Below are 27,932 nucleotides of genomic sequence, written 5' to 3' on the forward strand. Positions count from 1 at the left end.
AGGGCCTTGGGGATTTACCCTCTGCTTTGCCTCTGTCCTTGCTGGTATCTTGCTGTCAACAGTCATATATATTATTGTCCTTAAACAAGGTTTAAGTTTTAAACCAGAGAAGAATTTATCTGTGCTGCTGGAATCTATTTTGTTTTTGTGGTGGGAAGATTCTTGGAAAATATTACAGAGCAGAACAATACATTCCTGTGGGATGTACCTGATTGTATTTTAAGAGAACTGAACCTTCCAGAAACAGGTGATGTATGTTTGTTACTGAGTGCCGACCATTTAATCATTCAGTCTTTTATACACCATACCCAGCAATGGACAGTGCTTCCTGTCTTGAAGTTGTCCCACCAAAAGTGGGGGGCTGCTCCTGCTGTTTTGAACATGTAGAGCAGAGCAGGTGAGGAAAGACACTGTACTGAGAGGGGAAACAAGAGTGTGATCAGGCTGGAAGAGGTGTGCTTCTGAATGTGTACTGATAGGACACCGCACCTTGCACGTACCCATCGTGGTTCCTTTCCAAGGACACAGGGAGATGGGAAGATCTCAGGCTAGTGGCCACATCTTTTCACCAGTAAGCACCATTAGGACGAACATTCGTAAGATGTGACTCTGTTAGTAGTAGTTTCCTGATCTGCTGTTGCTATATTTATAACCTCAGCAAACAGGCTGGATGTGCAGACTACCATTCTTCTGATCCTCTCGATTACCTGGAATCTTCTCAAGTTATGCACAGCAAAAAGAGTCTGGATTTCAGGCAACTTCATTGACATCTGTTGATACTGTCCTCAGTTGCCTTCCTCTGTTTGACACAAAATGAAGCCTGCTTGCAGCATTCCCAGGCAATATTTTTCCCAGCTCTTTTTCACGTGGACGCAGACGTGAGCACAGCTGGGTGCCTGGTGGTGTCTTTCCTTGGCTTTCTTGTAAGTTGACTTCAGATCCTGCCTTTTGATTCAGCTGTGCAGTGTATGCTAGTTGTAGCTTCCCTCAGTAGTGTGCCTCATGACAGCCTGCAAACATCCTCACTGTAGTGGTTCTTCAGGAGAGCTTTTAGAGCCAATGCGCCTTTCCAGTGGATGGAAAGGTTCAAGGATGTCTCAGTAGCTCCAGCTGTGAGCCTGTAACAGGCAAGATTCACATTGGCCTGAGGTAATCTTAGCTGCAGAGTGCTGATACTGATTTCCAGGCATGCACAGCAATGCATGAATTTGTTTTAGCTGTGCACCAAGACTTCAGTGAAGAGCTGACAGCTGGGTGTTATGACCCTCAAGCAGGTAAAAACTGAAGTCAGCATAGAGGTTGATCCCACAGGATGGAAAGCATCATGAGTGATAGGTGGAAGACTGCTAAGATGCAGTACAAGTGCACTCAGGTGAATCCTAGCACATCTTAAACCGAAAGCTTACGCTTCTGAGCAAGAATGTACAATGTAGTTTTTGGCTGCCAGTGTGTACTAAGAACCAGTGACCTTAGCATACAAAGCTTGGGCTTGTAACAAGCCATATCACTTAAAACTTAGCAGATTTCTACACAGATTTTATTTTTCCTAGGCTTCATGGAAAAAAAATGAAATGAACAAATATCAAGTAAATAATCTTGGAATTATTGCAGTAGTTCTAATTCCCTGACTAGTGGCAATAGAAACTTCAGGTATAAAATTCAGCTGTGTAATTCTGCAATCTGATTTCTTTCTGAGACATAATATCCTCTCATTCTTATTTCACTTACTTTACTTATAATTTGAACTTACGCTATAGGCTGTTAAAGTTCCCATTTCCTGTTCTAATCTTTGCAGTCCACTAAAGAATTGGCTTGTGTTTTGACTGGATGATGATGATGTGCCCCTCACAAAGCTAATTTTGTGATATTATATTTTAATGATTTAGCTAGTTTTATAACTAGGACCTTGGAGACTAATCAGAGAAGTTCTTTTATGCCAGAATAGTAGCAAATATGTTAAAGAACTGCCAACAGCACCCTTACTAGTATAAAAGTATATGTATGTGTGCATACATGTCAACATGCACACATAAATCTAAGCATCAGCACATGTTATGGAAGAGCGATTCCTGCTTTAGCAATCATATCTGGTCATGACATTGACAATCAGGAAGATGAACTCAACAGTGATTCAATCGTTTATGCTGTTGTTAAAGGTCTATTGTCAGTCTGATAGGTCTGGGGTTGTGAATGGAAAAGTCTGGGAGTTCCTGCTTTTGAGGGTAGAGTATGTTTTGAGGTATTTTATGTTTTAAATTTTAAAAAAAGTTAAAATTATAATAACAATTTTAAAATAATGTATGTATTTCTCAAGGTCCGACAAGAACTAGTTGAAGAATATGAACAAGTTAAGAGCATTGTCAACACTTTAGAGAGTTTTAAAATGGACAGACCTGCAGATATCCCTGTATCCTGTCAAGATGAGCCTTTTAGAGATCCTGCTGTTTGGCCCCCTCCTGTTCCAGCTGAACACAGGTAATGAGAGGCTCAAGCAGAGTGGGTGGAATAAAGTTGGGTTGCCATAATTTTATATTAATTTTTGAATGCATCTGTAATGTGAAAATCACATGTCATTCACCCCTTAGTCGTTTGTAATAAAGAATAAATATAATTAATTAAGGAAAATAGTAATTAACCTACAGTTGGATTTATTGCTGAAGTTCTAAAGAAAGCCACTCCTTTATTCTGGTAGGAGTGACTAGCTAAAGGCCTGGCACTAGAGTCTGCTGGAGAGGTAAGTAGGCTTTTGGTGACAGTTGCCTTTCTTATGTGCAGGGAGAACACTTTTCTATTTCAGCTTATTTAAGCAGTTGAATTCATTGATGGCTGAGGAATCAGCAAGGAGCTGGAACTGAAGGATCTTGAAGGACATGGTGGTTAGAAGTCACTCCCTAGCTATAGATATGACCTCTGTTTAATCCATTGGTTAGTTTTATTGCTAAGCATGTTCTATTATACATGGTGTTTCTCTTCTGTAACCACTTTAAGGTAACTTTAGTTAGCTGATAGTTTTCTCGAAATAGATGCTTGTGCATTTTCTGAAATTCATATTTTCACCCTAATAGAGCCTGACACAGGTTGCTGGAAACAACAAATCCCCTTTAAAATCAAGAATAACATTTATCATGCCAACATTTTTCTAACATTGGAATAGCAAAGAATTTTACTGTGTGTATACTCACTTAAGCAAAGGAACAACATAAAATGAAAAATCTTGCTTAACAGAAAGAAATGCCAAGTTTATTTGTAAATTTATGTGATTTGTGACTATGAAACAAATGGATCTTCACTTTTCAAAAAACCCCAGGAATGTAAGTGTAGAATAATATTAATGCTGATAACTTTTGTGAGTGGTAGAAACGATTATCTGAATTTTTGTGGTAATGTATTGTGAAGTGCAAGATATATTTATTCTTGTACCTTTCTTAGAGGTAAAGGCCCAGTAGTTCATCTACTTTTTTAAGGTGAAATTTAAGTCCTGACCAAGTAAGTAAGGAAATTTAGCTGCTCTTCTCTGCTGTTAAGTTTGATGAAAATGTATACAAAGCAAAATGTAGCAGTTGTAATCAGCAATGCGTTTAACTATGTACTTCTATACAGCCATATTCCAGGGAGCTGTTTTTGGAGTTAGCAAATTTTGAGTTACTCAAACCAAGAATCAGTAGATTTAAGAGCGGGCACTAATTAAAGTTGGATGACATTCCTGGCCATTTATTTAGTTCTATATTTCAGATCCAATCCCTAGAGCAAAATGACTGTGACACCTTGTCTTAAAACCAAATCCTTTCTCCTCATGCCACTGTTGAGTTGTCTTTGACATTGTGGGTGATGCACATATAGGTGGTTCCAATTTGGCTCTGTTTGCATTTGCTTTCTAGATAATTTTACATTTTGACATTTTCACAGAGGTGAATGAAGTCAGAGGTAGGATGATTGTTTTAAAATTCTCCCTCATTTGTTTTGGGGCCTGTCAAAGCTATTAGCCAGCTTTTTTTTTTTTTTTTTTAAACCAGGAATGTCATCTGGTTGTGTAGAACTTGTGCATGTGAATGTAGCCTAATATAATCTCCTGGTTGGGAGTGAGACGAAACTACAATTTGAAGATGTATACTATATTGTTTCCTCTTTTGTTACACGTGTGTTGGTTTGTTTTAAGCCTGGTTAGGGGTACTGATCTAATAGTATTGTTCATTTTGAAACTTTTTTCCTGTTGAAACTGTTGGAACTTTTTCTTCCTTTTGTATTTTTTCTTACTTTGGATGTCAGACAGAACCATAAATATGTTGCTGGATTTGCAGATAGAGGGAGATAAGATTTAGGGGCTAGTCAGCTTTAGCAGTAACGCACAAGAGAGTCAGTGAAATACTAGAATACTTCCCTCTTAATGTTGATCTTTTTTCACTGTTTTTAGCACGTTTTTGTGGTTGCTTATTGTTAGGGCTCCACCTCAGATAAAACGTCCCAACCGAGAAGTAAAACCTTTGAGGAAAGAATCACCAGGACTGCAGCCCCGTGGGCCTGCGGGCAGAGCACATGCGGTATCCAAGGGTGAGAAGGCTGCAGGCAGCCGTGAAAGGGAATCTAGAGCTAGAGGAAGAGATGACAAGGTAAGAAGTGGGAAAGAACATGATGGGGAGGAGTTACGATGCAGCAGGTGGGAAAGAGAAGCATTCTTAGTTTTAGTCATTTAATACAGGTAATAATAAAAAGCCACAAAATGGTGCTTTCCTCTTGCCTCATGGACAAAGCATGTATCATGGAGATACCTTTTTTGATTTTGAACATGGTGGCCTGTTTTTTGGGAGTTTCTTATCATCTCAGTTAGACCATGGACTTGACTCTAATCTGTCAGTGTCAACCAGGCATAAAGTCCCTTCTCCTCCTACTCCCCCATGCTTATTTTATTTTAAAAAATTGAATACAATTCAGGTCTTTTATAAAGTTTTCTGTGTAAAAAGTGCAAAAGTTAGACCAGTGTCTTTCTCTAGACTTCATGAATGGAGTTCCACAGCACCATTGCATCTGTCATACCATAGTAAAATTTAGGTGTTTCTAGAAGTCCAGGACAGTTCTGTAAATGCATTGATGCTAGGTGAATCTGTGCCATATTATTTGAAGTTCTATCTTTGAAAATTATGTGAGAGTCGTAGTAAAAGCAAACTCTTAGCAACTTCCATTTTCTTTATGAAAAGGGTTTTGTATTTATTATAGTGTTTAGGAAGCTGCTTCTTGGAAAGGCTTTGTTTTAAAAATAAAACCAGTAAAATAAATTAGAATAAGTTGGAGATTCTTTCGTCTGAAGACACATGAAAAAGAAGCAGCACTGAAGTGAAAGAAAAAGAGAATCAGTGACTCACAATCAAGTAGTGATGTCAAAGGCAGGACTGTTATGTGGCTGAATATAATGTCTGTGTGCAAACTGCTGTTTCTGATACACTTTCATTTTTAAATTTAACTGCGGAGTCAGTGCCAGGAACCCAAGGAATCTGTGGTATAAATTATAGAAGTCAAGAGTATACTGAAGTGGTTTTACTTTCCTGACAGACAGAGATACGAGAAGCCCCTTCCTGTAGGGGCACACAGTATTGTGCAGGTCTTGATAGATGAGTAAGAAAATATTTAGGCCAGTTTTCTTCCAAATTAATTTGGTTAGTCCCTTTGTGGCCCTTCTATTACAGGTTGCTTCTTCACAGTGCAGAAAGAACTCAGAGATAACACTTTTTCCATCATGAATTGCTTTTCTGATACACAGGGAAAGTATTAAGTAATCCCAGCCCTTATTACCATCAGTAGGTAGGGCCAGGCACATTTTCAGCAGTGCCACTGAGTGAGTGCACAGATCAAGTTTAATCATTTCAGAAATATCTCTACCCTGGATCAGTAAGATTTAAAATAACAAGTGTGCATCCTGCAAGCTATAAAAAGCTTGTGAAGATCTGTGAAATTATTTGCAGTTCTGCCAGCTATACGGGGAATTGGAGTTGTGGTGTGTGACAGGTTCCCCAGACATGCTTATGTAAGGCAGCCTTCAAAGTCTTAGCTTTAATGAGAGTGCACTCTGCTCTCAAAGCTTTCTGGTGATGAGCATTATAGGGCTTTACTATAAGGAGCCCACAACAACATGACTTTTACAATACTTGTCTCTGGGAATAATGCAATTAGCAATACTACTGCTGTCAGATGGAGAAGAGTCATGAAGGTGTTCCATTTAGTATGGTACATTTTAGACATGACTCTTATCTGAATAAAGTGGTCACTAGGTGGCAGAAGGAAAATATGTCTACTCTTCAAAAAATACCAACACACGTGCTCTTCTTTGTGCCTTTGTCTAGTGTCTTGGTGGTTATTTTACTTTCTTTGTCTGGGGTATAAGTGCAAAAATCACACCAGGTTACAAATTCTCATGTGCTGTATGACAGTTTTGGTATAGGATCCATTATTTTCTTTTTAAGAAAATTTTGGATGAAAGAGGAAGTAGCCAGGCATGGGAAGTGAGAGGACTTAATGCAACTTTCCATATTTTACACACAGACATGAAAATAGGTTTAATTTCCCTTGCAGTTTTATCATTTCTTAGTTTGCAAGTGTTTTAAGTTCTTCAGTTTCTGAACTAAAACTACAAAAGGAGCTTACCTCTGTAGCCTAGTATGTTGAATTGAAGAGGTTTGGTAACTCTTCATGTTCAGTTAAAAATAATGGTGCAAAACTGAAGCTTCAAACTAGGCAGGCAGATACCTCTTTTCTCACAGTAAATGTTTCAGCTCTGTAGTTCTTGGGTTTGGGTGGTTGGCTAGGACCACTTAGAACATGTAATCAACTTGGATGCCGTATCCATTTCCTAAGATGTTTGTTGCAGTTTAATAGGTTGTACACTGTCCTGGCTATAATACCACGATGCAATATGCATATTTATTTGTGATGTTTTTCAAGATAAATATAGCTATAGTATGTATGTTTTAGAAATATTTTGTCTTGCTTTACATGTGATGCCTTCTTTCACTGTTCCTCCTCCCCAGACCGTATAATCTTTTCATTCTGTCTGTAACCATCTTGGGATAAGGAGTTTTAACCTGACTGTGCCTGTAAAATGACCTTTTGTAGTGCTGTATAAAATAATTTTGAACTGCAACCCACCAGATGGTGTTTATCCACTAAAACCTTATATTTACGTGTTCCTTTTTCTAAAATACTGCTTTCAAGTGCTTCTTCTTCTTAGTTCCACTGGAAATTATTAGGCTTGTTCTCAAGGTACCTTCTGCTGGATCATTGCCAAGAATTTTAGCTTCTGTTCAGTAGTTCAGCTTAAAGAGGCAGCATGAATGCTACCTGTATGTCTTTTAGAAATTGCATAATACCCTATCTAAGTACTAGAATACTTTTTTAGGAGTACTCTTTAGATTTTTTTATTATTAAATAATTATTATTTAGATTACTGGCTGAGAGAGCTGGGGTTGTTTAGCCTAGAGAAGAGAAGGCTCTGGGGAGATCTTAGAGTGGCCTTCCAGTACTTAAAGGGGGCTTATAGGAAAGATGGGGAGGCACTCTACCAGGGAGTGTAGTGATAGGATGAGGGTTAACGGTTTTAAACTGAAAGAGGGTAGATTTAAATTGTATATAAGGAAGAAATTCTTCACTGTGAGGGTGGTAAGACATTGGAACAGGCTGCCGGAAGAAGTTGTGCCTGCCCCCTCCCTGGCAGTGTTCAAGGCCAGGTTGGACGGGGCTTTGAGCAACCTGGTCTGGTGGAAGGTGTCCCTGCCCATGGCAGGGGGGTTGGAACTAGATGATCTTGAAGGTCACTTCCAACCCAAACCATTCTGTGATTCTATAATTATTTTAGATTGCCAGTGGATGAGGACAGTAGATATTGCAAAGGATGTGAAGTAGCCAAGGGCTGTGCTGCCATATCAGTGAATATTAAAATTGATGAAGATATGACTTAATATTTTTTTTTTTCTTGATTATTCTGATGTGCATTATCAGAAGTAAAGGCAAGGTAGATTACAGAAATATGTATGTGAGATGAAGTAGTTGTATTTAGGTGAAGACATAGACCTCCATGCATTGGGACTGGAAGGCTGCATTATCTCCATCCAAGAACACTGAAAGAATTGGTAGGTGAAATTGCAGAGTTGGGAGCAGAGGTTTCCAGTAAAATTTTTTGGGTCTGCTGCTGTCTCATGTAAATGGTGAGTTGTGTTGACCATGCCTGTATTTAGGAAGGGAAAGGAAAAGTGATCCAGGCAACTGGAGTTGCTAATTTTATCTAAACTGTGCAAAGTTTTAAAACATGTTTAGAATGAACAAAAAGTTAAGACTTGGGACTAACTGGAAAGTGGAATACTGTGAAATACAGTTTCTTAAGCAAAGGTTTTGCCTTTGCCACCACTTTCTTTACAGTTAATGTCTTAGAGAAAGAAATTAATCTACCTGGATGCCGCAAGGGAAGCAATTAGTTAATCTAGTGAGTGTGTGGTGTAGAAGAATTGTAAGGTGGGGAGGAATTAGGCAAGAAGGGGAATGTAAACAAGTGGTACTGAAAGAAAAAGTGTCAGTCAGCTGGTAAATCATTTATGGATTTCCTCAAGACTAGAGACTGACTCTTGGTTTATATTTAAATTAATGATCTTGGCACAAAAAAGAGGCATGCACTAATTAAATTTGCTGACACTGAGTTGGGAAGCACCACCACCAGAGAGGCTATCGAGACTTGTACAGGAAGAATGGATAACTCTGTGCTGGAGTCATGGAAATGGGATAATGTTCAGTGGTGCAGAGCAGCAAGCTGGGTACCTGGAGACTACAACAAGAATTTCTGCTGGAAGCTGGGAGCTCAGCAATGGAGGAGAAGAAAGATTTGGACATATCAGCAGAAATCAGATCAGGCTAACTTTCATTTGTCACATCACCTTTTCGTGGCAGTGATGGGAAGGGCTGGCTGCTGGAGTGAGGCACAGCCAGGTGCCACCTTTGTCAGCAAGGGGTGGAGAGTACATCTAGCAGTTGTTTGGTGTTTGTGTGTAGTGGGAAGAGTCTGCAGGAATGCAAGGTGTCTTCAGAACCCAGTCCTGGTCAGTGCAGCCACCAGGGTTATCCTATGTGATTGATCTGTCTGAGGCTAAGTGTGAGGTGGCAGTATGATATAGCCATGGAAATGAATGTAAATTAAATCCTAGGCCCAGTTTGAGGTGTTACCATCAGAGAGGAGAGATACTCATGCTATTATAGGAGGCCCTGGTGGGAGAGCAACTGGAGTGTTTTGTGTGCATTTCTACAAACATGCTCAAGAAGGATGTGTTAAGATTAGAAGAAGGAAATTTTTTTTTAAAAAGGGTTGCCAAAGTGGACAGGTAATTGTGTTAAGCTTGTGTTGCAAGAAGAGACTTCCTTGCTTTGGTAAATGAAGGCAAGGCACATGATGCTGCAAGTACATCAGAGTGGTGGACACATTGATGAAACAACTGCTGAGGCTAATGCACAAACTTAGTACAAGAGTAGAAATACATTCATTTTAGAAATGGTTTTTGTTCCAGTGGGTTAGTGCAGGTCTGATACCTCTTCCTGATGGAAAGCCCAGCAAATCTCTTAATGTGTTTAAGTCAGAACTTTGTTGGCTGAGGAGAAGGTTATGCAATAGGATTGCCAAGGGGACTGGTCAGGAGCAGGCTTTTGCAGTCCTGTATACCTGGACTCCAAGGCTACTCTCCTCTCCAAGAAGGTGTCCCTTGGCATATCGTCTTAGAGAGAAGCCACCACAGCAGCTTTATTTGAAGCTGTTTTGGGAAAGTAATACCACAAGAAAAGATGAGGATATGACTGAAAAAATTATGCTTACTCCTGTTGCCTGAATTCAGGTGACATTTTTTAAAATGATTTTTTTCTAGCCTCTGCTCACTGACCTGCTGACTCAGGATTTCATACTGGACCAGTGTGGGACCAACATTAATAACCTTATTACATGTGAAAACTGTAAATACTTTAAATCTCGGTTTAATTCCAGACCAGAAAATAATAGGACCGTTCACTAAAATGACAGCCAGGGCGATGCTGAAGGCACACCTCCCTGTTGGCCGCCCTTCTCCCTCTCTGGTGGCGAGCTGTGTCGCAGCAAAAATCACTGATCCCCGGAAAAAATTAAGTATCGCCGGGCCCAGTAGCTGGGGCTGCGGGCATCGGCCCCGCCCCGCCCCGCCGCGCTCTCGCCCCGCCCCGCCGCGCTCTCGCCCCGCCCCGCCGCGCTCTCGCCCCGCCCCGCCGCGCTCTCGCCCCGCCCCGCCGCGCTCTCGCCCCGCCCCGCCGCGCTCTCGCCCCGCCCCGCCGCGCTCTCGCCCCGCCCCGCCGCGCTCTCGCCCCGCCCCGGGACGTGCCTTTCCCGCTTTGTTTCAGCTCTGATTTCCGCGGGGTTGAGCTGCGCCAGAGCCCGGCCCGGTGTCGGCGGCGTTGCCGGCTTGGCGGGCTGAGCGCCAGCCGGGCTGCGTACGGGGGCTGGAGCCGCTGGTTCAGCCTCCTCCACAGTGGGCTGCAGCCATCCGCCCTGCCTTCTCCTGCTTTTTAAAGCCTGCTTTAACTCAATTTCGCCCAGAAAAAGCCCAAAACATCCGGTTTGTTTTCAGATGTGCAGGAAAAGTCTTCCACTAGGAAAACCAGTCCATTGCAGAGGGATAGAAGTGTGTAACAAAGACAGCAAATATGTTTCACTTCATTGTAATTTTTTCCCCCTTTTTTAATGGTTACATTTGGATTCCATTTTCTCTCTCCTGAAATCTTCCAAGCTCTACAGGGCTTTTTTCTCCATTTCCTTTTTACGCCAGACCATTACATTTTTGACACTAGCTCTTTATCTAAACACAACTTTCAGCTTCATTTCCATTGCAAAAAACTGATCTGGGAATACTAAACAACACAGAGTTCACTTGGAAGCAAGAAATAAAAATAGTGCAAGATAAACTGCTCCCTCACCCGCCTCATGGGCAAACAGCAACTGGGAGGGGTGCAATCGCTACCGTTTCTTTTTCCACAGCGAGGTTATTTGTGTGTCTCCAGCTGCCTCTCAGCCCGCCTTTGCCTAGGCTGCTTTTGTCCAGCCAGCTGGGATTCTTTAACTTGCTGCTGATAGTGTTTAGAAGCTGAGTTAAGAGGCCTAAAGTAGCTCCCTAGTCAGCTTCCTTCCTTAAAACAGCGCAGCTGCTTTTCAGGCAGGGCCAAACGTTGCTGTTGAGCTGGGAGGGGAAGCGGTTTCCTTCTGAAGTGGGAGAGGAGGAGTGTGAGCCCTGATGCTTCAAAAGGGAATACGTTACTTCACCCCCATAAACTTAACGGCGCTGTGGAAGTACTAACCAGAAACTCTGGGCCCTCTGGGGCAGAAGTAGCGTGTGGCTTGGTCGCCGAATGAGCATTAGCGTGCTGCAGAAATTACTGTAGTTCAAAGAGGCCTAGGTGGCTGGGGAGCTTCTTTAGGGCTTTTGGTGTGGCCCTTAAATAAACACGACTTTTTAAAAGCATTTTAACTGTTTATGGAGCTGACCTTTGAATGAGAGGAGGGAAGTAAATAGTTTGCAGTCAAGGAAAGGAGTAATTGCTGGGCAGGAAGGCTTTAATTAAAGAAGGGGAGAGAATCTTCTTGGTTTTCCTCCATTAAAGAGAATGGGTCTAACAGCTTTGTGTTTCTTTTCGGTAATGATGGGGTGCCAGTTGTTTAGCTCCGGTAGGTAGTGTGGCAGGTGTATCATCTTCAAAATACGCTCTGGTCTTCAGCCAGGAGTTAATGTAGCATTAAGCCATGACGCAGTCTGCTTTGTGAGGCTCTTTCTGCATTCGTGCCTTCAGCTGGCCAGGAAGTGTGTCAGTTGTCTGAAGAGTGGTTCAGCTCTGTTAAGAGGGTCTGGTTTGCTGCTTTAAAACCAGCCAACCCACCCACCCACCATAATATGTAATGAGCTCTGATGGGGTTTTGTCACTGTAAGCTGCATCTGTGAAGCATGGTGGTGTTGTGGTGGAAGCAACCACAGGTGTTGGGGGAATCTTTGTGGACCGGAGGGTGTAAACATGTTAGTTTTGCTCGACATTGTGGTGCTGAGATAGCTGTGTTGATGTTTGATACCTTCTTGTGGCTTCTACTGATGTGAACCAGACATTATTGCTGTATATTGCTAGTAAAGGCTATGTTGAAAGAATAATGTCCTTATGAGCCTGTATGACTTTCACTTCTAGGGAAAGAAAATATCCCAGGAAGTTGGTGATGGGGAGATTCCAAAATTTGATGCAGCAGGTTATGACAAAGACTTGGTCGAAGCTCTTGAAAGGGACATTGTATCAAGGAATCCAAGCATTCATTGGTATGAGGATTTTTTCAGTTCAAGTGTTTTTGCTAGTGTGGAGGAGAGAAATTATCCTTCTTCTGACTCTTAAAACAGGGAGCCATCATAATCTTCTACAGATAAACAAAACAAGGTCTTTTGATTTTAACAGTTTATTAATACGATTACCGTTAAGCTTTTGTTGCTAACTGATATTATGTGCAGTACAAACATAACAGGTACTGCTGAAATGAAAGTATGCTCCAGAGAACTTTAAAGATACCACTTTGGTGTTTACATTGTCCAAAACAATTTTTAATTAAGCAGCTCCGAGTAGCTTGAGTTGAAAGTTATTTTTTCCCTACCTTCCAAAAGTGGATGTAATTTTAGGTCACAGGATTATCGAAGTGCTCTCAGGAGGCATATACTGGCATGCTGAAAGACATGGTACTAAGTGAAAAGCTATTCTATTTTTCTTTTATAAAAAATGGAAGAAATTGTTGTACAGGAATCTTATACAAGTTTCTTCATCTTGCACAGGGATGACATAGCGGATTTGGAAGAAGCCAAGAAATTATTAAGAGAAGCTGTTGTTCTTCCAATGTGGATGCCTGATTTTTTCAAAGGGATCAGAAGACCTTGGAAGGTGGGAATTTATTTGGTGTTTTAGTAAATGGCAAGCTGTAGTTATGTGTGTGTGTATTTTATGTAGCGTATGTGTAGTTACCTACTGCTGTAATGTGTGTGGATGCCTGTAGCAGAAGGCTAAAAAGGCAAATGGGAAAGATCAGGAATTTGTTGTGAAAACCTCTCACAACGATTCATATAAAATGCACTGAAAGAAACAGCTGGAAGTGTACACAGGCTTTACAGTAACTAATAATTCTTTTGTATTTACTCAGTCATAGCTTGTTGACTTGATAATATTTTCTGTATGTCAGCTTGTACATGTGAACAGGCATATAGGATATATTGTCAGAAGCAGAAAAGCTCTGTTTAGGTTTATGGTGGCCACTCTTCAACACTTCGCAGAGAAAAACAGCACAGCACTTGGACTGTTTTATTCTGCATGTGCCAACTATCTCTCACTCAGACTGCAAACTGCAGGCTGAATGGTGCAAGGAGGCAAGGAGAGGGGGAGCTAATCTGAGTGATGATTTAGCTTTGCAGTTACACTTGTGGCTGGGCATAGTTACTGCTGGAGTGGGAGAAATTGAAAGTGGGAGAAAGAACTGCAAGTGGGGCAACAGGAAGATTATGCAACTGAGATGGCCTTGCTGATGGACCAGAGGTGAACCCAGTCTCTGCCATGCTTAGAGCTAAAAAGGAAGAGGAGGGTGGGCATTGCTGAGCATTTCTGTAAGTAGAAAATAGAATTGTCTTTCTTTTGTTGTGGGATGGATTGACACTTGTAACAACACAAGGGTTTTCTGGGTACTGAGAAGGATTACTGGGGAAAAGAGACTTGAAAATTTTCTGTTATTCTGAGTCTGCAAGGCAATGGCATGTGTAGCTAGTGCTGTGTACATAAGTAGTTTCTGTGGTTTAGTATGCTGGTTCAGCAGCATGTTAGATCTTGTGTTAGTATCACTTGTTCTGTCTTCTCCTGTTTGATTCTTGCACTTCTGTGGCTTATACTTAGGTCTGACTCTCAAAGTTGTCCTCCTCCAGCCTGAACCAGTCCTAGATCCCCGTTACTCTGCTTATTTGCAAAACAAAGCACTCCAGGAACATAGCAGACTTGTCATTCTTGGGGCTTGCATCTCAGACAGTAAAGAGGGGAAGTCAGAAAGAGTGGGAGCTGATGGTGTGAGCTGGGAGATTGCTGCTCAAGGGCTTTTCATGGAGGTTTTAGTGAGTTGCAGGGGGGCAGCCCAAATCTAGCTCCAGGCTATATGGTCTTAGGGGTTTAGAGACCTTGTGGTCAGTACCAGTGGCCTTGAGGTTAACCTTAAGGTTAACCAAGCTATCAGCTTGGATAGGGCCTAGATATTGTGGGTTACGAGGTAGGGTGAGATTTTAGTGTCTTGAGCAGCTGAATCTCTCTTTTCTTCTTGGCATAGAGGAAGTTGATCCATACCCTTATGATAGACTATGGGGGCCCTGTCTGTCCAGTGTTCAAAAACTTCTAAGGGAGTGAATTGCTGCTATGCTTGCTTTCACCTGCTAACATGCCTAGAGGATGTAGTGGCCATCTGTTTTTAAGGCAGGTGTATCTGCAGACTGTAGGGAATGTGAAGAGTGACACTGGCCTTGTCTCCCAAGTATTGTGGCAGTGGATAAAGAAACAACAGCCTGCAGTCTCCATCTCTTTGCATGAGATTATCTTTTCCTACTGAGCAGTGTACCCTCTGAAAACCAGGTGGTTGTAAACACGGAAAAAAAATCTAAGATTATTTCCTCTCTTCAGTCTGAAATGCAGATTGATTTCTGACGAGTCCACGAAGAGTGTTCGTTGTTGGCCTTTTCCCTGGTGACTTGTGAAGCTGTAACTCTCCTGAATTTATTTTTCACACAGAACAGCATGGTTTTTTCCCTACTGTTGACCTCTGACTGTGCTACAAGGATGAGAAGTTTCGAAGGGAAGACTGTTTCTTCCAGTAATCAGTGTAGCAGCAGGCATTTGTTGAGCCTAGGCATTCAGGACAATAATTCAGGGAAAAGGCAGCCAAATCTGTTTTTGGATGTTCAGACTCTCCTGAGAACAATTCCCAAGACAGCCCTCACAGTTTGTGCCTGTATTCAGAGGACGGTGCCTTGTGTGAAGGAGCCAGCTGTCTTCCCTGATTCAACACAGGTGCTGTGTAGTTTCAACCACGGGTTTCTGAGTGTCCCCAGGCTTGCTCTTTCTTTTTCTCTGAACTGTTTTGTGCCAAGAAGGCCCAGTTGCTCACTGTGCTTCCCACTGCTCTGCTAGTGATTGTTACAACAACAAGAAGTAACCCTGCAGTGATTTCATCAAAACACTTACTCCCTGCGGAGCATTTCAGCTTCTTATTGGAATACTTTGGATTAACAGAGCCTTAGAGGAAGAATAAAGAAGTCTTTGTGTTTGTCAAGGATTTTAACTAGTGAGTAAGTGGCAGCCTCCTAGTTTGCAGAGAGAAAGAGCAACGTGATCCTATGTGTTTCTGTTTGCAACCATGCACATCTTGTTTTGCTGAGAACTCGAGTTTTTTTAACTGATATTTCTGTCACCTTTATCCCCAGAGAGCTTGGTTTTCCCCTGGCTTTACACCTGGTGTGGCTGCTTTGCACCTGCGTTATGCATGTATACAGTGCCACCAGTATCACGTGCAAGGTAACGCTCACTATAATAGTTACACAGGAGGTGCAAAGCGATGGGCTTCGGTTTCAGCACTGAGCAGCATGTGCAACTGAAGCCAGAATTTGACCATCTGTAATAATGGAGGACCAAAGCAATACCCAAAAAATGACATTAGTCATTTCTATCACCAGCTCCTGCAGTGAACGCAATTTGTCAAACACAGGGGTCACGTATGGTTAGAACTGAGGTGCACCTTGTTTTAAAGTATTAAATAAACACATTTAAAACTCGGAGAGAACAGTAAGTCATCTCTGACCTGCATATCACATGCTGAGTAATTGTTACCCAGTCATTCCAGGCTTGTACTTGCAATATTATTATAATATCAGTATCACTATGCAGCAACTCAAATCACAATATATGTCTGAATCCTCATGGGGAGAAAAAGAGCCCATTTACTTTTTATGCTTGCTGCTCTGGATCTTGGGAAACCTTGGGCAGCCTGAGGAGTGACTTTGGACTGTTAGCTGTATGGATGGTATGTAAACGTTTCTAACTTAATTTACCAATGAATGTATGTTGAGCTTGCATTAGCTAAGTGTTAAATGGCAATAAAGGTATTAAGAGTTAATGGAAAATGGAGTACAGAGAGGCTATTGCTTTTGAATAGTACATTTTTGAATAATTGTGTTCCCGGTTGATTTGTTTTTATAGATCTCTTCCATGTCATTCTTTGTGCTTTTTGAAGTAAATTTTTGCGAGGAACAGATGAAATCTAATTTGCTATGTGGCTTGCATTTAACAGATATTTTATTGCTATGGCATTTTATGTAAGTTATTAATTGCAAAGCACATTATGATGTGCAATTCTAATTCTAGCTAATTTGATTACCCTTGCAACACAGTACAGCTTTACTTCAGGAAACTCTTGTTAGCATGTAATAAGATCTTGCAGTTGGGAGGAAAAAAAACCCAAGCTGCTTGAGCACTACATTTTCATAGTGACATGCTTAAAATCACAGTGCCCTATTCTAGTGCTGTATGGGCATGGAGCAGTGTGTTGTTCCTCCCTAGCACTGCTGCTGGAAGGGTTGGAAAGACTATCCATAAAGATAACTGTATTTAGAAATATTATCGAGTGATTAACCAGTCTTTGTGCTACAAGCTTAATCTGAGTCCTGAGAGCACTGTGTGTCCAGTGAAAAACCTGTTTGTGTAACAATGGGTGAATGTGCTGAGCTGCAGAGGTGTGTGCTCCTTACTCTCCCTTTTGGATAGGCCACAGATGGAAGAACAGTGATGACGTGGATGCCAACATGGGACTTACAACTGAAGTTCAGTTTCCTAGTGTAAAGCTTTCTGAATAATCACTGAGGTTCAGATTAGGCTTTTGTGGGATGGAGAGGTAGTCCAAATGAGACACAGTTGCTTATCTGTAAAATAGAAATAGAAGTGCCTTCCTACCATCCAACAGTGCGGTAGGTATGGTGTTTCATCTGGGGATTGCTAAGATGCAGTAGTATGGCTATAGAAGTACTGAGATGGAAAGATTAAACAGTATGACAAACTGCTGTATTCAGTGAATTCTCTTGTGCATACTTAAATGTAAAAATCAACCAGATTCATACATACCCATAGTCAGGATTTTTTGGCAAAATGTTTTTCTACAGAAAAATGTTCTACTGAGGGAACACAACTTTCTGCAAAAGTATATTGGTTCCTGTGAAGCTCTTTGTGAAGGGGCCTTTTTTCCAATAAGAATTCACTGTCTTCATCTGCCTGTGCACCCCCTTGTGAGTTGGGAAAGGCCCAAGTTCAAGTCCAGGTTCTGTCTGATTCAGAGCAAGGCTGTAAATCTGTTGTCTGCTTCCCAGGTGATAGGTGCAGCAGCAGTTACTGGCTTTTGTGATTTGGACTCAGTGAAGTAGTAAGAAGAAATCTCAGAACACTTCTGTGCTGTTCTCAAACGCAAGATTCTTGTTTTTTGTTTTCCACAGGTTATGATTATGTTATTAAACAATTTAAATACAGATCTCGGTTCATACTGAGATGTAACGTAGAGTACCAGTTGCAGAGTTTCTTTATTTGTTGCTCATTACATTTGTTTTCACGTTTCAGGGTGTGCTGATGGTTGGTCCTCCTGGCACTGGCAAAACAATGCTAGCAAAAGCTGTTGCTACAGAATGTGGAACAACATTCTTCAATGTGTCTTCCTCTACACTGACATCTAAATACAGGGGCGAGTCTGAGAAGCTGGTCCGCCTCTTGTTTGAAATGGTATGTCCTTGATAATATGATCTGGGGACCACTAAGGTGAGAAAGGACATCACTTGTTTCCTGCCCCTCCAGTAGCATGTTGGAAGCACAGAGTCCATTGAACTGACACCCCCTCAACCAGTTAGAAAAACATAATCTGCGTTTCCATCCTTTTCTGGTATGTTGTTGAGGCTTAAGAAGGAAATGGTTTATCACCCATGTTTAGGATAGCATTTTCCAAACTAAACATAGAGTTGTGACCTTGACAGAAATTCAGTTCTTATTTGGTTATGGGATAACAAGCTCATAGGAAGTAGATTTGAAATTGGAAGGTGTTTGGAACTGTTATTGTAGAAGCAATACATGCTTTAGTTCTGTTTCTGTTCTGAAGGATGGATACAAGTCTCTCAGTAAAGCTGTGGGTGTGGTCCATCGTGTGTGGTATATGAAGGACATGCCCATGTGGACCTATACTGAACAGTGATTCACCTCTTTGGGATCCTCACTGCACTTTTACAATACTCTCAGCTAAAACCTGTCTCTTTTGAGGTAGACTGAGCTCCTTTCTGTCCCCCACCAGCACAAAAACCTGGACATGAAAACTGCCTGTATTTTGGTTGTGTTTCTTTTCCGCTTGCAAGACCGGTTGCTGAGAAACCAACACTGACAGACCCCTGACCCAAGGAGTACGATTTAAAATGTATAAACTTCAGCATACATGAGGCAGTTTGTAAATCAAGATCTTGAACTACTTTCTTGTGACAGCCAGGGAAGATCTATTTGTAGTATGTCTAGTGGGACTGGATTGTGGTCTGATGGAGACTCGTGCTTGCTGCTGCAACCTTAATAGTGATGTTTTCATTTGAATAAAGGCGAGGTTTTATGCTCCAACAACAATCTTCATTGACGAGATAGATTCCATCTGCAGCCGCAGAGGCACGTCTGACGAACACGAGGCGAGTCGCAGAGTCAAGTCAGAGCTGCTTGTGCAAATGGATGGTAACAAGTGTTTAGATCCGAGTTTGGGGCTGGGGTGCTGTTTCTTTACAGGTGGGAATGTAAGAACGTGAGCAATCTGGAAAACTGGGCTTTATGGAAAGGGGAAAGATAAGGTAGAACTTCAGAGTAGTGTATTTTTGGAATGTTCAAAGGCAGATAACTGAAAAGGGTGTTCTGCTTCTAAAATGGCCATTTTGATGGTAAATTGAAAACTCATATTTGAGAGAGACACAGACTCTAGGAGAAGCAGATAGTGAAGATTTGTGCAATTTAATACAGGTCTTTAATTTTGGTGAAATCTAAACAAATTTCTCCACTTTGCTAGAGTCTTCAGCCTAGGGACCCCACTGTGAAATCTGATTTTGCTGTATTCTGTGGTGGCAGCTAATATTACCCTTTTAGTCAGATTTGGTATCCGTTCTGTGCAGGTGCACATAACGAGGATGATGATCTGAGGAATATTGTATGGTGTAGTGGTATAATAGCCACCTCTGTATTGCAGCTATTGTTTAACTACTATTTATAATGTCCTCAAATGTGGAGGTTCATTGTGGTAAACTCAGGATAGGCAACTTTTTGCCCCAAAGGGGTAATTTCTTTGCAGGCCTCATTTGTGAGGCCACGAGGTGATTCCTGTTTCTTCTATGGCCAGATTTGACAGAGATAGCACTTCTGGTGGGACTAGTAGGGCTGCACCACATGTGCCTATGTTATTAGCACTGTCAAAGAAAGCCCTCCCCTGACTCAGCAAAAGAAGGAACTCTCCCTTTCTCTGTGACAGTGGTGGTCTTGTCACACCAAATGGGAAGTTTGGAAAGGGGCACTAGGACTACATATAGCTCTTGCTTAGCCTTGTCCAGGCTTTTGCAGTGTTTGTGCAGTGTTTCTTAGCAAGCATCTCAATCAATAAGAGCTGTGAAGTGAAATTACTCTAAACTGTTGTGCTGGCAGGGGTAGGTGGTGCTCTGGAAAATGATGACCCTTCCAAGATGGTTATGGTATTAGCTGCTACAAATTTTCCCTGGGATATTGATGAAGCTCTGCGACGGAGACTGGAGAAGAGGATTTATATACCTTTGCCCACAGGTATGTTTGCTACAAACATTTTCCTTTACAATGGCCTTTGCAGGATGAGATTAGGATTACTGTTGGGTTTGGGAGGAATCTTGATGTTTTTGTGATGAGCAGTGAAATTCAGGGGTTAATCGTTTGGCTGGGTCGTTTTATTTTTAAAAAGAGTGAGAGAAAGAAGAAAAAAAATACTACTTGCTTGGAGGCTTAAAAACAAAGAGCTGCGGCATTTCATTGCAAGCCCATTGATGGGTTCTTACATTTTGAAAGAGAGTTAGTTTTAATGAGCCTGGAATTATTTTAAATGTTTAACAGTCAATCCTTGAGCGATCATCAAAGGCAGCCTTTGGACATGTTCAGAAATATTGCAAATGCACTCCGTGGCCTTGCAGACAACTGCAAAGAAGTGGATCCATGAATTTTCACTTATAGGCTTAGTTCATTGTAAATCATTGCTTGCTCACCTCTATGACTGTGCTTCGAGTCACTCAGAATGCAGCAGGCTGATTGCTTTCCTGCCCTAAGACGTCTCGGCTTGTATTGTCTTTCCTAGCTGTCATTCACCTGTCCTATTAATTTTGAGATTCCTATCACTTGAAGTTTGCATAGCTTCGTTTCTTTGTGGTACAGTGGATGCCTCATCTCCTTGCATGAGCACTCAAGATAACAAGATGCGTGTTCATGGTGACAGCAGTTGTGATTGAGTTTAGCAGGTATAAGGATGCTTAATAGCTCTACAGCTTGTCTTTGCAGCTTACAGGCGATAACAGGATGCCTGTCTTTATGACCAATTAGTTTAAAATCCTATCAGCTTTTGCTCTTGTTTCTAATTAAACCGGGTTGTTTTTTGACACAGTGTATTACACGCTGGACAACATACGAGATGTGCTCCAGTTTTATTTCCAGTCTTGTGTTCTGTTGCATCTGTTCTGTAAATAAGAATGTTGAGCTGTTCTGGGCAAGTATAAATGATGCATTTATAACTGTGCTGTGTGATTTGATGTGGTCAGGCATTTTAATTGAAAAAGTGATATGATATGTCATATATACACCTGTATGTTGTGGAATTTGATGCAAGTATATATTCTACCATGTTTCATTTTCAAAATACTGCAAGAATTTGCTTAGCCCCATAGCAAAGATCAGAAGAATGTTCTCCAATACAGTATGCTGTCTGCAGCTATGCCATATGTACATTGTGCTCTGTAAATAATAAATCCCCATTTTATAACTAGTGCCAGTTGTGTGTGATTGATAACTCTGCATTATTGACAGTTTTGCAAAGCACACAAAACCAGCAGCTTCAGACAGGCTTTCTAATTTCTTTTCTATTTCCCCTCCCCCTAAAATTAAAAAAAAAAAAAAAAAATTAGGGACATCAATAAATAGAAAATAAGTGTGGACATTTCTTTAAGACTTTTAGCCTGTACTACTGCTGCTTTTTCTGTTGTGGTTGTCCTCTTTTCTAGGTCATAAAAATTGGTCACTGTGGAAATAAAGATGCTGAGCTGGTATATTTTGCTGTGCAGTAATAGCCAGGAAAGCAGTCATCCTCTTCTTTACCACAGTTGTGCAGAATAACACTGAGGCCTAAGCTGCCAGATGTAAATTCCCTCTTACAAGCTTAGGCTGTTTAACATATGTACCCATAAGCACATGCCCTCTACAAAAAAAATGGTTAATTGGCTGCATAAGTGCTCATTTGTACAGCTGGTTATCACTGTGTGCACACTGCATCTAGGTCTGAAAGTGGTATACGAGGACATTTGTATAGTAAATATATTAATATATGTTTACTGTATTAATGTATCTGTTTTCTGTCAGGCTTCAGCAGCTTTCTTGGGTCCCAACTGAGTACAGTGCTTAAACATATGCTTAAAGTTCAGCCTATTGTTAAGGGGTTTGTGCTCTGTTAATAGAATCCTCATTGTGGTTCTAATGAAACTGTGTGAATAATATGCAATCAAACACTTGAACAGAGAGTGAATCCAAAGGGATGTGAGAAGAAGCAGACATTTGTAGGATTGTGGTTTTGTCCCCTTGGGTAGTGTGTGACCAAATGCTTTGTCACCTGAGACATAACAGACATTTTTAATGACGTATGACTTTGGAAAATGTCTCTAGAGCATGCTCTTTTAATATACTGGTTTTAACCATATGCTTTACTGTATTTGATTGCGCACTATACTATGATTTGTTCTGTCTCTTTCCTTTTCTTATATTAAACCCTTTTGTTTGTACTTTTCACTGAAAAACCTAAGTTGTGTTTGTATCTTTTTTTTAATGTTACTCCTGCAAGTCTTCAAAAGAGTATCTTTTGTGTTGTAGCAAAAGGCAGAGCAGAACTACTTAAGATTAATCTTCGGGAAGTAGAACTAGATCCTGATATCAGCCTGGAAGAAATTGCTGAGAAGATTGAAGGCTATTCTGGTGCTGACATCACTAATGTTTGCAGGTATCTTATCCCCCTTAATTTGCAAATAAAACTGCGTGGAAACTCATAATTTGCATTATGTGATAAAAGGCAATACCCACTACATCTGAAGCTGTGTTAACAGTGACTATGTCTGAGGCTCAAATCTATTTACTGGAACCACGTGTTACTGTCAGGTGGAGCAGTCTAAAGACTGTGGAGTCCTTCTGTGAGATGTGGTTAAGTTTCCCTTGGATCTGAAGAGAAAAAAATTCTCTGAGCAAATCTCAGGTTACCATTGGTTGCATTTGTCTGCATTTGTTAATGCGGTGCAAAACAGGTTTGGATTTTTTTTTTTTTTTTTTTTTTTTAAATCCCACAAGTATAAGAGCTAGAATTTTGTGATGCAAATGAACCTTTTACAGGATACTTTTTTGAGACTTCTGTATGCTGTATGTTTGGACAGCCCCCAGTGCAGCATTGTCTTGGTTTCTGCCTGAACCCTGTAGGTGCAAGGGTGATACAGATAGTTTGTGGCATTAGTATTGAATTTATTTCCATCCTGTTCCCACAGTTTGTTTAATTTTTTGACAAATGAATCTTTTCTGGTGGATAGGTATTTGAAAAAACTTATTGGAAGGAAGTCTGTCCCTTACAACGTTAGGAACCTTGCCAAGAGAAACTGATTCTTTAAGAACATGGCTTGGAATTAATTTCTTTTTTTTCCCCTGCTGCTTTGCTGAAATTGTAAAATGACTCCCTGGTTTTGAAAACCTGGTGTGTGTCATGCAGTGCAATAGTTAAATTACCTGTTCTCCCTGAGGCTTGTGTTATCCCTTGCTGGGAAAAACCTGGGGAAAGAAAAAAATGTAATTTCAGACTGCATGTGGGCCACGGTGTGAGAAATGAGCAGCGTTCTCTGTGCCAGTGGGCCATGCTAGTAGCATCCGAGCTGGGGAGGAGTCACGGAGCAGGTAGAGCATGAGGAGCCACAGGCACTGATGGCCTCAGCCCTGCAGGGCCACACGATGCTGGTGTCTGATGCCTCCTGCTCTTCCCTTTACAGATTCAGGTGCTGTGTGCAAGCAGGTGACAGAGCTGGGCTGCACTCTGAACGCTTGCTGACTGTCCTTTTGGGCTACGTGGTGGGGAGAAGGTTGAAATCTAGGAGGATGGGGGTGCAAAATCCATACTACTTTAAAAAAAAAAAAAGAAGTCTTTGAGTGCAGTTCCTCTCCCACCCTGCCCTTTCCTGCACTGAAGTTGGAAAATTTCATCTCTATGAATCATTGTAAAAGGTTTTCAGTTTTATAGTTTTAATTATCTCTGCACATTTACCATATGCTTAAATGGATTTTGGTGCAAATGCATTCTTTATGTTGAATTAATGTAGTGATCTGGGAATGTGGAAGCTAAGAAATATGTGAACTGCATCTTCTTTGGTAAATAAATGCTCTCTTAAGTGTTCCTGCCAGTGGTTTCTAGCAAGAGAATACAATCAAAATTCATAGGCTTACAGCACATGCTGCTAGCAATTAGTTCCCATACATTGTTCTGTATTTTCAGGGATGCCTCTTTAATGGCAATGAGACGACGTATTAACGGCTTAACTCCAGAAGAGATTCGAGCGCTTTCTAAAGAGGAGCTTCAGATGCCCGTTACCAAGGGGGACTTTGAGCTGGCTCTAAAGAAAATCTCCAAATCTGTTTCTGCTGCAGACCTGGAGAAGTATGAAAAATGGATGACGGAGTTTGGATCTGCTTAATCTCAGTGACAGCTCTCCTTTGCTAGTTTTATGGCTTTTGTTGTTTTCACTTGCAAAATGAGTTAGAAATCTTTTTAAGGTTTAATAAAAGGTCTGCCTCTGCTCCCATCCCACCCCCTTCTGGTGACAAGATCTTTTAAACTCCATTTGCCTTTAAAGGGAATGAACACAATAATGAGCTGATATTGTAAAAGATATTTTATCTCTGAAATAGTAAAATAAGACAAACAGGAAGGGGAAAATTAAGCTTGTGAGGATAATCTTTTTATTTTTCCAATGAAGAGCAGTGTTACTTAACCTCCTCATAGTCATCTTTCATGGCTGGGATCAATCAATCCATGGGGGGATGTGACTCCAGAGGAGCTAACAAGGGCTCACTGTACCCCCTGCTTTTAAGTGCTACATTTCTGTTGAGCTGCTGACTCTGCCTCCCTTGACTGTGGCATCGAAGTTACTGTTTTCTCTCTCTCTGCTCAGATATTCGGAGCAAAGCCTGTGGATTAATTGCCATTACAAAGAGGAAATGAGAATCATTTTTTTCCATCAAGACATGGGCTTGACTTTTCTCTCATGTACAACCATTTGGAATTGATGTTACTTCAGACTGGATTGTTGTTACCTGTGATGATTTCTGATGGAAATGAGAGGAAAAGAAAAGGCCCTTGATTGCTCTTAGTCTGGTTTATGGTTTATGTTTGAGCATAGTTTGTACCAGTTTGAGCTGTAGACACTTTGAAGTTTGATGAGTAGGCACTTTGACTTAAATTACATCTTGCACTTTTATGCTAATGTATCATCCTATACTTTGTCTGTGCTATCTAGATATTACTTTTATTATTATTTAAGTACCAAAAGTTTAATACAGTAAAGACACTAATATCAAGACTGTCTTTAAAATATAAGGCTGTGGACTTCCACTTCTTCTGATTAGACATGAACACTTTCCTAGCTTTACTAGGCAATGACATACGCACCTGTTTACGTTGTAGAACTCTTCATGCTTATTTTTTTTAAAAATGAAGATTTCTTAAAAATGTATAAATGTTACTGATTTAAGGGACAATAATCTGTACAATCTGTTCTTATCTGTTTCTTCCCTTCCCATGTACAAGTGCAGGGATGAGAAGGGTTGGGTTATAAACTCCAGCATGAGAAATCCTCTTGCTAGAGTATGACTATCATGCTGACTATATGAGCTTTTCACAGACTTGGAAAGCGAGCCTGACATATGAAGGTTTCCCAGGGTAGGAATGAGAAGGAGATGTCAAATTTACAGAAGAATAGGGAAGCTCTCAAATTTTTGGTGATTTTGTGAGCTAGTCCTGAAGTATCTTGGTGGATGTGAGTTGCTGTGCTGTTTGGTGGGTACTCTGTCCTTTGGCTCTCTGCTGAGACTCCTAGTGGCATAGCCAAATGTGGCAAACTGGAGTAAGAAACAGATAATACCCCCTCTTAAATGGGAGCATATTCCTATTTGCTCATTTTTGCTAGTTCTTGGAAGTTCCCAATAAAGTCAGTAATTCAGCACACTGGCCTCTTGGACCATGACATGTGAATCACTAAGGCAAATGCTGCTCAAGTATGTTTACTGTTCAATAGCAAGGATAGTCAGGATACATGCATGACATTTCTGCAGCATATGTCTGATTACATGAGCGACTTTTTAAGCTGTTTTACCTTTGCTGCTTTGTCTGTCACTATTCCGTTTTATTGCTTTGTATGTGAAGACCATGTCTCAGATTGATCCTGTCATTTTAAAGGACTGCTACAATTTGCATGGAGAAGCACCATGGAAATTCTGTCAATCTTGCATTTGACGTGAAACACGGTCAGGGTTTTAGAAGCATGTTTCCAAGTGGCACTCTAGAAAAATACCTTCTGGGGCCTCCAGACTGGCTGAGACACAACTGCTGTTCATATCTTTCCAAGGACAGAGCATCTTCACTGCCTAACATTAAGCCCTGTTACACTCCTGGACAGGGAGGTTAGTGCAGCAAGAATACCAGTTTTTACTCTCTTCACCTACAGGGAGAATAAATGCTTCTTTCCTGATCAGTTTGCACTAACTGCACAACAGAGCCCTTGGGATTCACAGTACCTGTAGCTGTCAGATTAAAAGGAAGAGTTCTCTCTGCACTGGAAGATGAGCAAGCAGAAGCGGTGTTGACTCTATAATTTTTGGATAAATTTCTGCCAGGGCTAGGCAATTCCTCCCAGGGAATAACTGGACCCTTATAAAGTTTTGAAATTGCTACAGTCTGTCATTCCTTTCTTAGGGAAGCTGCAGGCCGCAGCTGTTACTCTTCTGTTTGTTTGTTTTACTGCAGTAGAAATTAGTAAAGCTACGCAAAATCTTTTGTGGCCAGTGCCAGATTAGCACTTCAGGATCTCTCACTATAGAGGCCATTGCTGCCTGAGGAGCTTAGTCTACACAAGCAAGATCTAGAAGGGAATAGACATGAATGCCAATAACTTACCCTGTTCAGCTGTCTGAGTGCAGTGCTGGGATTCAGCAGTTGCTGCTTAGAAAGGTCCAAGGACCAGTTTTCTCAGTTTCATATTGCAAGCAGCCGTGCCCTTCCTGCTGATGAAAGCACAGCGTTTAGCAAAAATGTCATTCCTCAGCTCTTTGATGAACCTTCTACCTTAAGGCATTAAACTTCCCTCTTGGATGTTAATCAGAATTCACTGTACTGGACATTCTGTCTGGTAGGAATTATTCAGGTGCTGCAGTCTTTAAAGGTGATTTCTACACCAAACACATTTTTTTCTGTACAGGTCCATTCATCCTAGACTGCTGCAGAACAGAAAAGCGGAAGTTTCTAGGCTGTAGATGTTTTACGTACAATGGTTGTGCCCAAGCATTACACCTGTGACTCGGGCCCCACTAGATCAGCACTCCGGAAGGCAAAGAGACCATCTCTTCTCTGCTGAGACTGTTCAGGGCAGGGATCTGACCCCCTGTGCTGACCCTTACATTTTGCCAGGTCATGCTGGTGCACTCACCTAAGTGTGCTTGGAGATGGGGTTGTTAACTCAAGAGGGGAGCTGGCAGCGAGGTGCAGCAAGGAACAACCAGGGAAGGAAGGCCAGGCCGACAGAGGCAGCAACTCAAGGCCCTAAGGATGAGCTTACAGCTCGGCGTAAGTCCAGTTTGTGTCCCACAGGTAGACACACCTTGTGTAGGGATGTTGGATTCCTCTGGGAGCAATGTCTGAGCATATCACAGCCCGCTGCGACAGTTTGTTCATTTTGTGTCTGTATGTGTATGGAGATACGTGCGCACACGTGTGTATGTGTATATTATATACGCACACAATGGATGGTGCTTTGGTAGTTTGTACCTAAATTACATAAAAACCATGTTTTAAAGCTGTGTTTACGTGTCTCTTTCTAAACATCTGTGACAGCCCTCTTGGGTGGCACTGTTAATTTTTGTACAATAAGCAGTCTGGTTGTATGAAGTAATAAACGTGCGTGTAGAGTCTGCTGTCTCGCCTGGGTTGGTCTGTGACTGCTTTGCTGGTAACTGTTTCCAAAGGCTGCCGTACAATGCAGATCTTTTCAGCACGTCACGGTAGTGTTGGACTCACCAAAATCCTGGATGGAGAGCTGTTAAAGCAGAGTCTGGTTTTTTTGGATAACGCTGTCAGCAATGCTTTCCCTCTTAAATTGGCCTTTCATTGCCACAAGCTATAAAATGGAGAACACTCCAATGCCCATCACATGGAAGGAGGGTGGGGGAGAGGACAGCAGAGGCCCCAGCAGATGTTCAGTGTTAGCACCTGATTCAGACCTCACAGAGCTGGGCAGGCTTTTTTATTACTTGCCCCTGGGCTGGAAGTATAATCGGGCTCCAGAGAA

At 41.4% G+C, this 27,932-nt stretch overlaps 1 protein-coding gene across 4 annotated transcripts in view; it reads left to right on the forward strand.

The window, feature by feature from the left end:
* The window catches only part of KATNAL1 (katanin catalytic subunit A1 like 1), a 43,198-nt gene extending 15,656 nt beyond the window's left edge, over positions 1–27,542 (forward strand). For all 4 annotated transcript variants that reach the window (XM_074914651.1, XM_074914662.1, XM_074914670.1 and 1 more), the window contains exons 3-11: positions 2,315–2,475; positions 4,439–4,607; positions 12,211–12,335; positions 12,837–12,942; positions 17,683–17,841; positions 18,693–18,819; positions 19,771–19,905; positions 22,219–22,345; positions 23,870–27,542. In XM_074914651.1, the coding sequence (XP_074770752.1) occupies positions 2,315–2,475; positions 4,439–4,607; positions 12,211–12,335; positions 12,837–12,942; positions 17,683–17,841; positions 18,693–18,819; positions 19,771–19,905; positions 22,219–22,345; positions 23,870–24,068 (1,308 nt within the window). In that variant the 3' untranslated portion in view covers positions 24,069–27,542. The remainder of the gene's footprint in view (positions 1–2,314; positions 2,476–4,438; positions 4,608–12,210; positions 12,336–12,836; positions 12,943–17,682; positions 17,842–18,692; positions 18,820–19,770; positions 19,906–22,218; positions 22,346–23,869) is intronic.
* Positions 27,543–27,932: the final 390 nt, after the last annotated feature.

This window comes from Athene noctua, chromosome 1 (assembly GCF_965140245.1).
Source record: "Athene noctua chromosome 1, bAthNoc1.hap1.1, whole genome shotgun sequence".
Classification (NCBI taxonomy): domain Eukaryota; kingdom Metazoa; phylum Chordata; class Aves; order Strigiformes; family Strigidae; genus Athene; species Athene noctua.